Raw genomic sequence first — 16,280 nt, forward strand, 5'->3', positions numbered from 1 at the left:
TCTTGGGCTGGTTCCTGAAGCCTTTTTAAGCAATAATATATCTAATGTGTAACATTAACAGCACAAGAACACCTCATGAGAAACCAGTGTTTCTACACAAAAACATACTCAAGTAAGAAATATACCTCATCCAGTACAGAGCCAAAGTCTTCGCTCTTGCCTCCTCCCGCATATAAACCCACACAACACTTGTCTACTTGTTTATAAGGATGGGATCTCCCACCAAGTAATTCGAACAGTAGCGTTTTCTTCTACAGAACAAAAGCCAGGAAGACAAGCAACAATGAACGGGTTCCAAAGGAGATGATATAAGTGTGAAAGGAAGGTATTTGGGACAACGGGGAGGTGAGCAGCAGGGTGGAGACTGGGAGTGTGGACTAGTATATTAGGGACCTGGACAGGGAGAGGCTGGGGTGAATAGAAAATGAGAAGGAGGGGTGCCTGGATGGCCCAGTAGGTTGGGCGTCTGCCTTCAGCTTGGGTCATGGTCTCAGGATCCTAGGTTCAAGCCCCGAGTCAGGCTCCCTGCTCAGCAGGGAATCTGCTTCTCCCACTCTCTCTGCCTCTCCCTCCGCCTCCCCCCCCATACTCTCTCTCTCTCTCAAATAAATAAAATCTTTTAAAAAAAGAGAAAATGAGAAGCAGTCACAAATGTTGCTTTTTTTCTTGCCTTTCATTTCTCCCATTTTTTCTTTAGTTTCTCTGTCATCTTTGTCTTTTGTATATGAGACCAATGTCAGAAAGCGGAGGGGAAACTCATATAAATGAGTTTCACTTCTCTACTACTTTCCCTCCTCTCCACTATGGTCTTCTACCTCACTCTCCATTTGCCATTCTGAGGCTAAGCTACAAGAACATATCTACAATGTTAGAAATATATACTCAAGTATTTATGGGCAATGTAATAATATGATATCTCAGGGATGCAGGCTTGCCTTAAGTGATGCAGCAAAACAAAACAAAAATTAGATTGGGTGGGGTAGAGAATAGGCAAAACAAGAATGGCTGATCGGTGATAATTGCTGAAGTCTGGGGAGGTATATGGGGTCTTATTATACTGTTTCGACTACTATGGTATGTATTTAAATTTCTATAATAAATAATATTATATATTATATATATATATATATCCTACACAATAAGAGTACTAATCTGCTATATAGTGTGAAATAAAATATTTTGTCTTGTCAATTGCCTATCCACAAAAAGCAACAAAACTGGCTCAATCCTGCAGAGTATTAAAAATGATTCTTTGGGTACCTTGGAAAAAATATTCTTTGAACCTCTTAGAGTAGGTAGAGATAAAAGGATTAAAGAGGAACTCTGGAGAATACAAGTTGTTACTGTCTTGGACAAGTTCTCTACAGACAAATGTTCCTGCTCATTACCTCTCATCTAGTCTCATGGTCCCAGGAGCCACGGCTGAGCTAAAGGAGCTACTTTGTATACGTTTTCTCCCTCGTTTCCTTTGGGTTACATAGTTCATCTCAGGAAAAATATCTGATGTTTATCAGGGTCATCTTCATCTCAAGGTCATCTTCATCTAAATATTTAGAGGCACTGTTTATAATCCTGTTTTCCACAGGGCATATTAGAAAACATCCTTCCCTAGGAAAACTAGGAGACTAAAGATAAGGTCTGGGGTCCCATATTTCTGTATGATATTTAGTGGTCTTTATGATTAAATTCTTCAAAGTAACTTGGAAAAATTTTTGCACTAAATATATAAATTCTAACCCCAGGAATTAGTGACCATTTTACGTGGGTTCAGGAAACTTCCCAAGGCTTTATGCAAAAAATTATACTTAGGAAATACGGTACTGTAATGAATTCTTCAGTAAGCATTCACTGAGTACCTATGATGTACCAAGCTCTGGATTAGATAGCCTTGTCTTCTAAAGCCTGGTTAAAAATGCCAGCGGAGAGATTTAATGAAGTATAGTGATAATGCAGTCACACACAACACACATTATACTTGAGATACCTCCTTCTCCACCTACCCAATACTACCAAATTTCAGTTGGGAAAAAAGTGTTTACAAACCATGAAGTCAAGACCACTTGCTGAGAATGAAGTATAACTAACTGAATTATAGTTTGGTCAGAGCACACTGCATTGGCAATAGTGTCTTCCTAAGAAGCCCACTTTCCTTTGAAGTTACTTTCTTCTGAAATGCTTCAGTGGTTACATGCAGAAGGCGATATACACAATCATTAACTTTAAAAAGGAACACAAGAGAACACGGACTCAACCTGGAAATGTTCAGTCTTTCATCGTATGTCTAGGTATGCTAACTTACTAGATTTCATAAATTCTTACCGTTTCAGGGTCATTTTCAAAGATCTCCCTGGCTTCTTCTTTATTGCACAATTCTTCAATGCATTCTCTTTCAAGATTACCCTTTTTGGTTTCTTCAAACATAGAATTTGCACGGCGTTTCCTAACCAGGACTTGTGAAGCATGCTGCTTTGACAAAACTGAAGGAAAAAATAAGTTTTTATGAGTAAGCTTTTCATTTCTCCACCTAAAATATGGTATTTTATTAAACAGTGAGAATTAAAATCATTGTCTAACTGTGAACTGCATAACATTTAAAATCAGTATAGGAAAACTGGGAAGAAAAATACGCAGATACATAAATACTTTGATTAACAACTCAAAGAGCAGGTTTGGCGTGCAAGCTACAGCACTTTTATACTGATCTACACGAATAATTCAAGTACATGCATGAGGCCAAACACGGCAGACAATATTCAATCTTTACCTTATTATGACTACACTTGGAAAAAGCAGCATGCTGAAATGACTACATCAAAAGTTACAGCCACACATCTTTAAAGCTAGAGTAATAGTTTTCTCAATTTAAATGGAAAACCGCATGACCTCTGTAAAGATAGAGAAATGTGGGAGTACAATCCAATCAGCTATTTAAAAGATACTTGATGAGCTAAAACATTTGATTTAGTCATACAAAGGAAAAATAAAAATCTTTGGAGAAAGGAAGATCATGTGCAAAGCACAGAATACAGAAGGCAAAGAGAAAACAGTTTAAATAACAGCAACAAACGTAACAAAGTTCAACATCAAGTAACAGACTGGAAGAAAATATTTCATGATATAAAATGGAAAAAAATACATCCAGAATGTATAAACAACTTTTGCAAATTAAAATAATAACAACAAAAATAATAAGCCAATGAATAATAAGAATGTGTGCAAGATTAAATACAAAATAATATAAAGAAAATATAAATAAAACACTATAATCAAAATCATATCAACATCACTAAAGAGGAAAAAAAATGTTCAATAAACATGTGAAAAGATCTTCATTACAAAATTTTTAACTAGGTGTTTGCCCATTAGATTTGCACAAACTTAAAAGACTGATAACATCAAGCAATGGTGAGGATAAGGGGAAACAAGTATTCTTGTATATCAGTGGTAGGAACATACACCGGTAAGCATTATTTTAAGGTAATCTGGTAGTAGCTGAAAATTTAAAGCACACATACTCTTCAATTCAACAATTCTGCTTGTAAGGATGTCCTGCAGATACGCACCTGAGCTGGAAAAGGTGTATAGAATGTTGAAAAACCGTAATATCAAAAAATTAGAAACAATCTAAATAACTCTGAAGAAGGAAATGGAAAAATAAACTATAATACATTTGTACTGTGGAATAATATGCAGTTATCAAAGAGAAGGAAGATACTCCTGTACCAAAGATCTCCAAGATATATTATTAAATTAAAAATGAAAATTGTGGAATGTCATACTATCGCATAACCCTATGTGTATCATCTATACTTGTAGATGTGTAAATAACATGTGGAGAGATACTTAGAAAATAGTTTGGAAAGACACTCAAACTACTAATTGCAATTATGTTGGAAAAAAAGAATGGACAGTATGAAGCTTTGGCTTTATTGTTTTAGTATGTAAGCAACATTACGTTTTAATGAAAAATTTTAAAAGCAAAAATAAAATCTACAAATAATTTTTAAATCCTGACTTAAACCACAATAGAACTTTCACTAAGATGAGTAAGTAACATAAATAGATAAATTTGTTTTTCTCTTTTTTACCTTATTACCTGGTGAAAAAGGAACACACAAAAATATGTCAACAGAAAGAAGAAAAAGAAAAGCAAAAGGAGTAACTAATCAAGTCACCACAATTATTAGTTGAATAACGGAACATCTTTCAAGAGTGAAGTTACTAATGCTATTTTATTTCTCCTACTTGCCAAAACAGAAGTTTAAATGTGATGACTAACTAAATACATGGTGTTCGGGTTATATTTTTAACCCTATGTCTTACCATCTTTATCACTATTCGTTAAGATCAAGATTAAATCAAGGCTGTGTGGGGTCTAACAGATGCTGTTCTGTGAGCACATTTCCTGTCAAGTGTATTACTCAATAATAAATGGTAGACCTATCCACAATGAAAGAATCTGACGTGGCCAGTTATCTCATTTATTTATAGTAGTTTTAAGGATGCTACTTTATAATAAATATAGCAAAAACTGAACCCTTCTGAACCTTGAAGCAAATATGTTTTCTGGGGAAAACAATAACATCTTTCTCTGAAAGATAAATACAGTGATGCAATAACAAAAAAATCAATGTCAAATGCACTTAGAAAACTGACCATAAACACATCACTCTTTTGCATTTCTTTCTTATGGAATGTTAAGTTTTGGAATTTAGATTTTAATATTGACGTTTAAGAATCTCTCTTCCCCTACATGTTGACCCCACTGCAGGACACAGGCCAGGTTTGGTAACACATACTACATTCACGTTGTGAAAGGGGAAGTTGTCAAGTGTCCAGAGAGAACCAAGGTGGACATTGAAAGGAATGCTCACATAAGTTTATAGAAGGAGAAGGAAACAAGAAGCCTCCATTATTTTAGAGAAGATGAAATTCACATAAAGAGCATGCAGGATAGTTGCCCTAAGTGCAAATTTAGGACTTAGATCCCGATGTCCGGATCCCAATGTACAGATTACTATCCGCTGCTTCTCAAAAAACAGAGGTTTCATTTTCTCCACTGATTAGAGGAATCTTAAAAAGGAAAACTGTTACACATCTACCCTAAAGGAAAATGAAGTTAACAGTAAAAACCTAATTTTGTCTAAATTTGAATGTTTATGTTTTATTTTACCCAGGTTCAAGCCAATAATGTTTTAAATTGGCATTGTCCTTAATAATTTTCAATGTGTATATTATTCCATTTGATCATCACATAAATAATGTCATAAACCAGAGGACAGAATTATCACTCCCACTTTCCTTTAGTTACTTGAAGAAAATGAAGCTGAAAGAGGTTACATGATTTGGCCCAAGGTCATAGAGTTAGGATGTGCCACTAATGGGACAAGAATTTAAATATACCCATCTTCCTAATCCAGTGCTTTCTTCTCTATATCTGCCACTCAAATGCCAACAACATACTTGATCTTAAAAAAAGAAATTATGTGGTTGTGGCATGGACAAGTTTGATATCTTCAATAAGACATTTACTACTGTCCTTTAGAAAATAAACCCATCGATTTAACAAGTGTGCTTTCAAAAGAGTCTACTGTTCCTTGTCAAAAAAAAAAAAAGTAAACATGACATCACAGATTCAAATTAAGAACTACAGAACTGTAAGATGGGAAAACTATGTGGGTTAGAAGTGCTTTTACCAGCTGCCTCAGTCTATCTACCCAAATGCATCCACCCTGCCAGACTGCAGGAATGTCTACAAAGTTCCACTATTTATCATAATAGTCATGGCATATAAGCAGATATATGCCGTTTTTACATTATCTCCATTAATACTAATCACAACTGTTCTAAGTAGACAGTAATTTTCCCATTTTATGCATGAACAAACTAGAACTCAGGGAAGTTGAGTTAAGCTTACCAAGTTCACACAGCTGAGAACAGAAGCCTGCCTCCAAAACCTGTTTTCCCTTCGCATTACTACATTGTCTCTAATCACTTGTTTCACTTCTTTGGGTTAAGAAGTTTTTCAAGGATCTCTGTTAAAACCCAGGTATGTTACTTGAAAAGTGTTACCTTCAGATTCATATTTTTAGATATAATGTTTAGTTATGAGTCTTTCAAGTTAGAAGAATGACTGAACTATTTACATTTTTAACTTACCTAAGTCCTCCCTCTTCAAAACAGTGACCATAGCACGTTGAACAATTACGTCAATAACATAACCACTGTTCAAACATTAACTGGAATTCCTTTTTGAAACCGTCTTAACAACCTTCATATGTTCCCTCTGGTATTTTCTGTGGGGGCAAATCTTTGTTTTTCGAGCCTAAGATTTGATTGTCTTATCCTCAAAAAAGTTACTTATTGCTACTGGTACTTCATAAAAGCACCTGGAATAAAGATAGTGGGGTTAGCACTGCCTCTGACCAGAGGAGAATTTCCCAGCATCAATTCAGTTCCACTTGGTCAACAGGAGGTCCTTTCCTGAGGCCCCTCTTCTCTCACTGAAGTGTTCAAACTTGCAACCCTCTGTTCAGGAGGGTGGTTAGGACCATGGATCTGCAGGTTGCCCAATACTGATCAGTCAGACGAGAGTGAGGTTGCAGATGAAAGAGATCCAAGCTTTAGGATAATCCATCCTCTGAATCTTTTCCATTCTGCTTTCTTGTCCTTTGCCAACATGGTTCTCACATTCCTTCTTCCAAAGCTCATCTCTTTTTTAGTTCTGCTTTCTGTCTCTCCTCTTCCCAGGCCCTACTTGTCTGGCATCCCAAGAATGAAGAACTACCCCTCAAAAATGTGTCTGAGAAGAAAATCTCTGGCTAGCATTTGTGTTGGCAGACTGCTTGAATCTTTGTTTCTGCTTCAGTGTGGGAGGAGGCAGGGGGAAATTGTTTTCAACGTACAAATAGAACAACTAGATAATACTTTGAGATGTAATCGTGCTTCATGCGTGTCAACTGCTGAAATGGCATGTTTTCTTTAGTCAAAGCCTGAGGAAAAATAGAACTGCATGTAATATAGAAACACTGTTAATTAAAAAACATATGTCCAGATATTACCAACTGTATTTAAAACAATCACATAGTAATCAGATGTAAGATCTTTTGTTTTTTTTCATAAAGATTTCTACTACAGAAGATTTCTAACTGAGGAGGGATGTTTAAAAATGTGAAGATTGCAAGGACCATGAAAACCAAAAGACAGATTTTTAATTAGGCATTTGTCAGCCTATATAATTATTACCAATTTTTGGAGAAGGCTTCGGGAAGAAATGCCATGTCTGGATGCATGCTACAATTCGATCTTTTCTAAGTTAATTTTTTATTTTTTTATTTTTATTTATTTTTTTTAAGATTTTATTTATTTATTTGACAGAGATAGAGACAGCCAGCAAGAGAGGGAACACAAGCAGGGGGAGTGGGAGAGGAAGAAGCAGGCTCCCAGTGGAGGAGCCTGATGTGGGGCTCGATCCCATAACTCCGGGATCACACCCTGAGCTGAAGGCAGACGCTTAACCGCTGTGCCACCCAGGTGCCCCTCTAAGTTAATTTTTTAAAGAGAATTATTACACTTGCTTTCCTCTAAAGTTCTTATTTTTGTTTATATTGAGGACTAGGCTGCTGAGCAACTGATTCTTCTCATATTATTATGTTAAAGGTTGTGTTAGAAGAAGTATTCTCTAAAGGTAAGCTGTGTGTGCAACCATTCTTCAAGAGGACTAAGCAATACTTTAAAAGAGTAAAAAATCATAAGGAATAGATCTGGATAAGAATTTAAATCTGGGGAAGAAAAAGAGGAAATAATCTGAGTTATATGTTGTATCTATAAAGGTGAGTCCTAAAACATCTGGATTAAAAGAGATGAAGGTTGGCATTTATTTAGAAGGAGAAACTGCCATTGGTGCCATTGAAAAAAAAAAAAAGGGACTCTCAAGACCCATTCTGTCTGAGTAGGCAAACAATGCCCGAACTGTTTAGCCACAACAGGAGCGACAGGGACCTCTCCTTACTCGGAGGTTTAATTATAACTTTAATTTACAGCGCCTGGTCTAGAAAGAAAAGAATAAATCAAACACTCTGCCATTGTTTCCTCAAGGTTAAAACCTTTGATTGTAGCCAGAGACAGAGAAAGTGGTACATATCCGTTATTCCTCCCAAAACAACAAATACTTCTACCCAAAAGACAGAACAGGCAGCTTATTATTACCGCCCCCCCCAAAAAAACACCAAACAAACCCCAAAACACAACATTAATCATTTATTTCACTTGATTTGTCTGCTCTTGGTGAGGGATAAATTACAGTACTTGCTTTGAAGGGACTCAGAGTTCAGATTTGGGCAAGGTATGGAGAGGGATTTCATGGCCTTGTCTCCTCAAGGTAACTACACTGCAAACTGGCCGTCCTTCCTGAGGCTCCAGCAAGAGGCCTGCTTTGGGACGTGCAGAAGATCTTCCACGCAGTCAGCTTTCCCTGTCTTTTTCATCTCCGACACACTCGGACACCAGAACAGCATCTGCTCTTGACGTCATGTACCAAGAGGTTACAGCGCAGGAAAAGTTGTGTTTTTGTTCTATTTGACCCATTTGTTAGGATAGCATCAATTAATACTATTAGTTCACTGGCCTGTGCCTGTGTTTATGTTTGGAAAAGCAACAGGCAAACTGTTCCTGGACATTTTTAAAGGCAACAGTGAAAGAGTTGGCCTAATTCTGCACTATCCTACTTCCGTCAGTATCTCCCAGATATGAAGCAAGGCTTAGAAAGACTCAATATGCATCCCCTTTGACTCTAAAGGTACATTTTTTTTTAAGTGCTGATGTGGAAATGAGATTTTTTGGAATACTGGTATAGTACTGAGTAGGTGTTTATAATTCAATTTCTAAATTTCCACCAGAACGTCAGAATTACTTGTTGACTTTCTAAAAGGCTATAAGACACAGTCTAAATAACAATGGAATAAAATAATTTATTAAGGAGAAGGGAGAAAATGATTGGGATAAGGACTTGGGGAAGAACAAGAAATAAGGAAAGGCACATTTAATATACAGAAACCCACTTAAAAAAAAATGACCACAAAATAAAAAAACCTACTTCGCCCCTTACACAGTTACAAACAAACAAACCAACAAACAACTTGTGTCCTACTTGACAAGGCATATGGACTAAATGTTTGGCATTATGGTCTGAATGTTTCTGTCCACTTCCCCGAATTTCTATGTTCAAGTGGAAATCCCCAATGTGGCTGTATTTGGAAAAGGGCCTTCTAAGGAAATAATTAAGGTTAAATAAAGTCATGAGGGTGGGGCCCCAAACCTATAGGATTAGTGTCCTTATAAGAGATGAGACATTAGCGAGCTCTATCCTTGCAAGCATACAGACCCTGAGAAAGGCCATGTGAGAACATAGTAAGAAAGCAAGGTCTACAAGCCATGAAGGGAGCCCTCACTAGAAATTAAACTGGTCAGAACTTTTATCTTGGATTTTCCAGCCTCCAGAACTGTGAGAAAATAAATTTCTCTTGTTTAAGCTATGTCGTCTGTGGTATTTTGTCAGAGCAGTCTGAGCGGACTAATACATAAGGCAAGGAGGTTAATGACTATTTCTAGCTGTTCTTCAAAGTTAAGGGATGAGCGGAAAAATAGAATGGACTACTTCTCTCCCACCCCAAAAAGGTCACCCCCATTTTTTTCCTATTGCATTGACAAAGATTTAAAAAGAAGTTAATGTTCAATATTGGCAAAGATGAGAGCAAGTAGGCACTCTTAAATCTACTCTTAAAAGCAAATTTCCAGAGAGAAATCTAACAATATGTATTCAAAACCTTTAGCGATTCTATTTCTAGGAAATTAATCTGAGGAAATGAACAGGATATATGTAAAGAAATATGTATGAATATGTGCATCACAATATTATTGATATAAGCAAAACACTGGAAATAATCTAAATTTCCAAACATATCTTTTTGATAAAATATATTATGATGAACTTATATGAAGGAAAATTATAAACCTATTTAAGTGTGACAGATTTTATTGATAAGAAAACCATCATCATATTTTTAGGTGAAACAAGTTAAAAGTATTAGAAAAAAATAGTATTACAGCACAATTCCATTCTCTTATGTTTGTATTTTAATTTCCTAAGCATATATATATATATATATATATATATATATATATATATGCAGACAAAGTTACTTAGAAGAATATAGAGCAAAACATCACTTGGCTAGTGGGGCTATCAATGCATTTTTTTTTTAGTGCATATCTGTATTCCCAAATTAGATTATATTAATCATGGATTACCTGAATGGTTTAAAAATGTTAGGGAGTCAGTAGGATACAGCTAGTAGTTTAAGCTGGAAAAGATGTTCAATGGCGTCAAAAGGTCAAAATGGAACCCAAGGAAAATTTAATATTTAAGGGAAAACAGAGATCATCAAAACAACAGAAGTAGAATGAGTAACATACACATAGAGAGAAAGAAAATTTGAAGATAATGCTTATAGACATAAAAGGAGGTCAATTTCAAAAAGATAAGTTTCAACAGTATCAAATGTTGTGAAGAAGTTATTAATAATAGGAGCCCCTGGGTGGCTCAGTCAGTTAGGCATCTGACTCCCAATTTCTGCTTGGGTCATAATCTCAGACCCTGAGATCGAGCCCTGCCTCGAGTTCCACACTGAGCAGGGAGCCTGCTTTGGATTCTCTCTCTCCGTCTCCCTCTGCCCTAACACCCTGACTTCTGCTCATGTGCGTGCATGATCTCTCTGTCTCTGTCTCTCAAAAAAAAAAAAAACTTATTAATAATAATTACCATTATTTAGGATGAGAGCTAAAATGCAGTTGATTTAACAACAGAATCACTGTTAACATTTCCAATCACCAATACCAGTGGGAGGGTGAGAAGGAAGAGAGAAAACAGAGACTGGTAGAATAAACCACTTCCTCAGGAAGTTCAAATGAGAGCAGGAAGAGAATGTGGGGTAACAACTCTCGGTAGAGGGAGAGTAAAGGTAACATTTTCCTAAAGTTGGGAAGGTGCATCACAGAACAGCTGTGAAATACCATGAGAAAATGCCAAATATGCCATTTTGAAAGATGGAAACTATCACACAAATGCCAGAAGTTGTATTTTTACCATTTCTATGAAGATGTAAAAGCCATTGTTCTTGAATGCGTCTTTTTAAAGTCCATTCCAAAAAATGAACAAGAGGACTAAGAAGAATTATACTAATGGCCTAGAACTAGTGAGAGCCAGTTCCTATTACTTTACTCACAGTATAAACACTCAGAATCTAGATAAATTATCCTTATTTCACTTCCCCTCGAGCCTGAAGGACTCAATTTCCATATTTAGAACAATGTAATATAAATAAAACTCATAAATGAAATGGTGTTCTCATACTGAAGTAACAGAAGTTATCATATCTATTAAAAGCAAAAAGGTAAGCAAGGAATAAAAAGCATCATAACTCTACTTTCTAAAGACACTATTAAAATGCTATCCATTTTCTTCCAATCTTTTGTGTGCAGTATTTTCTTGTCTAAAATTACTGAATTCTTGCCCATCCCCCCAAATTATTACAATTGTTTACTTACATGTATTTCCCAGATACATGTAAAATAAAGTAGGAATATTTAGGTAAAAAGGATTTGCATCACCCAATAGAAAAAGAGTCAAGACCTATTATTATTTGTTTTTGCATCATCAAGGTGAGTTTTTTTTCTTCTAGCATTAACACAACATTACCCTCAATCAAAGCTTAACAATTTAATGATAATTTGAGTTTTGATAATGTCACATATCATCTTGCCCTTTTTGATTAACAGACTGGGTCCAAAAACCCCAATCCTACACCTGATAAAAATTCCAATGTCTCTTAAGACTTCTGCCTCCTTTTGGAGCCGAGGTTCTTAGAGTCACTATTGGCTTTGTGTGTTTGTGTTCACTAAACTCTTCACCTTGGTTGTATCTTATGGAACTATTCTCTTCTCTTCATTTTTGATCCAGTTAGATTCGGAAATCAACCTCTTCTGAAGAAGCCCTGGAGGTCGGTGGCAACGGAGAGGTGCAAAGGGCTATAGTTTACATTAAAGCAACTTTTGCAATTTAAAGTAGAGTCTTAAGAAAAGCCAGTTCCTAAAGGTCCTCTGTCCCCCTCACATACAATAATTTCTTACTGGATGGGGCGCCTGGGTGACTCAGTCAGTTAAGCATCCAACTCTTCATTTCGGCTCAGGACATGATCTCAGGATTGGGAGATGGGAGCTCCTCGTCGGGCTCCATGCTGGGTGTAGAGCCTGCTTAAGATTCTCTCTCCCTCTCCCTTTGCCCCTCTCCCTCTGCCCTCCCCCTGCTCATGCTCTCTTCTCTCTCTAAAAAAAAAAATAAATAAAGGAGACATTCGTAAAAGATGTACTGTCTTGCCATATGGCTCAGCTTCTTTTCTCCCTTCTCTGACACCTTCTCTCCTTCTCTCTCCCTGGTTGCCTCCTACTTCCACCCCTGCAATTTCTATTCACTTCTAATACAGACAATTTAGCAACCTTTTCTCCTATTTCTTTAGACACCAGCATGATTCAAATTTTAAGTGTGCATAGGAATTACCTGGAGTCTTCTTAAAATGAATATTCTGAATCAGTAGGTCTGGCATGGGGCCAGAGATGCTTCATTTCTAATAAACTCCCAGGTGATGCTGCTGTTACTGGTTCATCAACTACTGGTTCATGAATTATTCTTGAATAGCAAAGTTATAGGCCATGTTTCCAGGACTTCAGTTTCTAAACCTAAAGCCATTTTTTCAAGGTAAAATAATAACAATTCTCACAAAAGGAATAATTTCAGTACTAACTGTTACCATATATTTTTCACCCTGCTACATTAACAGCCAATTCAATATCATTACACTATGTCCCCAGCTTTGGTTTGTTGGGCATAGTTAATTATGCCCTCTCTATTTAAGATAGTTAATTCAACTTCACAGTTTGTAATATATATTACTAAAAGTTAAATGAAAAATATGTGTTTTGCTTCTCTTAGAGGAAGAAACAGTAATCTTAACCTTAAAGGAATAATATTTATAACAGAGACAATGCTGACCAAATATTCCATGTGATTTCTTGGGTTGGGACTATTAGAATTATAAGAAGTGAGTTCTGTCACTTTCATGCACAAGCACACCACCTCCATTGATCTCCTCTCTCCTTCCTCTCACTGGAGAGATCAATGCACTTGGGAGAGGACACCGCAGATGAGACCTCGGCTCTGGTGAATCCCTTGATCTTAGCTTTGTGAGACCCTGAACAGGTCCCTGGACTTGTACCTGGACTATGAGTTTTAAGATGCTGAGTTTGTGAAACCTGGTTACACAACAATAGAAAACCAATACAAAAAGGCATATACAATTTTGAATCAGGCTAAATGTATTAATATTGCTGATTTCATTCCATGTGCTAGCTAGGGTCACCAGTTCCAGTTCAAACAGTTGGCTTGGTTGGCTAATGCCATCCTAGACAAAACTTTGGCACATGCTAAATAACTCTGAAAAGCCAGACATTCCTTGGCATAATATTAAAGAAAGAATTCACAAGGACTAGGAGACAGATTCTGGCTTGAATCTTTCACATGGTTCCTACCTATTCACTTTCTCATTTATCCATCCCACTCCCCAGTATGAAATGAAATAATATATGTTCATGATTATCCTAGAAATCAATTAATAAGGAAATCACTGGGCTTTCTAAAAAGCATTTTACTGGCTGTTCTCCCTAGATTGGAAACGCTAATGGTAGGGGCTGCAGTGAAGCCGGGCTCCCAGATCTCAGGTGGAATGAGAGGAACCTGGGGTGGCTGAGCTTAGGTGGGAGCTCATATTCACATGAATCAAAGTCAAGACGAGTGTAGTGATCAAATCTTGGAGAAAGAATTAACAGGTGAAGATCTCCCTAGAATGAGATGGGAAGACAACCCATAAAATTCTTGAGTTTTTTCTCCCAAAACTCCCTAGGTTAGTAAATAGAGGTTGTACAATACAAAGAAATCACCACCTCTCCTTAATTACCAATCTTGAATCAGTTGATGGATCCAGAACTTCTTGAATGAAGGAGAGGAGAGATGCCCTTGAGGAAGCATCCTGTACACAGAGAACTTTTCTTCTTGTTTTCTCCCACACAAATTAACTGCACTGGGTAATTGCACTAAAGGAAGAGATTCCAAAAACCTTTAGTGATTATTAGATATTGGCCTCCAGAGAAGCAAAACATCTAAAATCTAAGGTTTGCTGCTTAGAACTGAGGCCTATGGGGGTCAGCTGATTAAGGGGATTGTGTCTGTAAAGTACTAACTATAGGTCCAATAAAACTCGGACTCCAAGCTGTGATTCCTTCCACAGGCATGAACTATTTTCAGCACCAATTTGGTCATGCTGGAATATTCCTGCCCAAGTGAGAGACAGGTTTTTCTATACCTGGGCGTTCAACACTGAAATGGAAGGATACATATTGTCAGACACTTTATTGTTGAGGCATATTCCATTTTTGGGTATTCTACTCTGGTCTTCTTATCGTATGAGTCCAAAACCTGCCAGATGTAGATGGAAACCAGAATAAGAAAATGCTCTCTAGCTAGTTCAAAGTTCAATTCAAGCAGTCTGTCAGTCAGAACAGCCAGTGACCCATCAGATTCAGTTGTGTCAAACTGTCCCTAGGATGGCAGGGTACTTTGGTACTATCCAGGATACCACAGCAAGCCCCCAAAGAAGAATTTCAGTAAAGGTCCTTACAATATGAGAGCAAGTCACATTTCCTTCTGCCAGTAATTAGTCTACCTTTGAGAAACTGCTCTTGGCATCCTTTGGGACTTTAGTGAAGTCTGCAAATCTGACCACAGGACACCTGGTGACTGGGCTGGGACTACAGGCACAACTGAGTGGCCTATGCGGGTTGCTCACTCTCCTGACGTGAAGAAGTCCTCCCTCAACCCCCCCCTTACAGTCTCATGAGGAAAAGCCTATGACCAACCTACTGAGGATGAAAATCAACCTACTGAAGACCAAATCTCTAATTGACAGGTACTTCTTTGTGACGGACCAACGCGAGCCAGAGGGAGATCTGCTATGAAGCCACAGCCTGCAATAAACAAACAAACAAACGATAGCCTCTCTCAGGGGTGATCCTGAGAAGAAACAGAATGTTTGGAGAAATGAAAACCTCACAATGGGCAGACATATAAGCAGTATTTCTCATTGTTCACTTTCCTTGGAATGAGATCAGGATCTAGTCTCCTTTCTGAATGGCTATAAATGGTCTGTCTAGTTCAGAGACCCATAAAGAGCTAGATATCAAGTCTAGAGACGGGGATGTTTGGCAAGAATTGCCCAAAGCTGAGCCTATTTGTGTTCCAGGTAAATACTCCCAAAATAGCCCCACACCAGAGAAGTTCTTAATAGCAAGAGGGGACACAATGGTCCACTGAAGGATTGTCCATTGTGTTTCTTTTCAAGGCAATCTAGTGCAAAGGTCACAAACTCCAAAATCTACAAGTGTCAGATAGGTTCCATAAATAAGGGAAGAGAATTTGGTGAAGGACAACAAAGGATGCTTGGAATTGTGGCAAACTAGAGAGAGTATATTCACCTCAAGAACGCAGCTTTGAATCTTACCGTGTTGGAGGGTGCAAGCAGTGTTGCCAGATCTTCCTTCATTTGTTTTTCAAGAGAGGTCATAAAACAAACTTTTTAGATGAAATTTCCTGATTTTTAAATGCCATGAGGGCCAAACACACAAGTCTGTAGGCACATTTGATGCTAAGGCTGTCACTTTCTATGTCATTTGGGCTACTGTTGCTTGATACTTTAAAAAAAAAACAAACCTAGTCAGAGTGGCAAGGATGGAGATGACATATTGACTCAACTATATAGACTCTTCCTCACTAAGATCCACTGGGCTCTCACTACTAAAAAAACACATTTACCAGCAGAACTGCCATTCCTTTTGCTGTTAGACGTTAGACATATTGTAAAATCCATCAGATCCTAGTGGATGGTTGATTAGTTAGGGCTCTTTTACCATGCAGGAGCACCACATTGTACTAGAGATATTCATTCTGTATTTGGATTTAGTTTTTCTATTGGTACCACTACTGGTAGACTCATTTAATGCTTTATGCTAAGCCACACAACTTTATCTCTAACTAAGGAATTAACTCCACAGTTAAGGAAGTAAGTCAATGGGATGATTGTTACGGTTTTCGTGGGTCTTACTGTGTAGTCTAATAC

The 16,280-nt window shown here is 37.3% G+C and overlaps 1 protein-coding gene across 1 annotated transcript in view; it reads right to left on the minus strand.

Moving 5' to 3' along the window:
- Positions 1 to 16,280, minus strand: part of PROS1 (protein S) — a 73,141-nt gene that overhangs the window by 46,913 nt on the left and 9,948 nt on the right. The window contains exon 3 of the mRNA XM_008704434.2: positions 2,320 to 2,477. Within this exon, the coding sequence (XP_008702656.2) occupies positions 2,320 to 2,477 (158 nt within the window). The remainder of the gene's footprint in view (positions 1 to 2,319; positions 2,478 to 16,280) is intronic.

This window comes from Ursus maritimus, unplaced genomic scaffold (genome assembly GCF_017311325.1).
Source record: "Ursus maritimus isolate PB19 unplaced genomic scaffold, ASM1731132v1 scaffold_4, whole genome shotgun sequence".
NCBI classification, from domain to species: domain Eukaryota; kingdom Metazoa; phylum Chordata; class Mammalia; order Carnivora; family Ursidae; genus Ursus; species Ursus maritimus.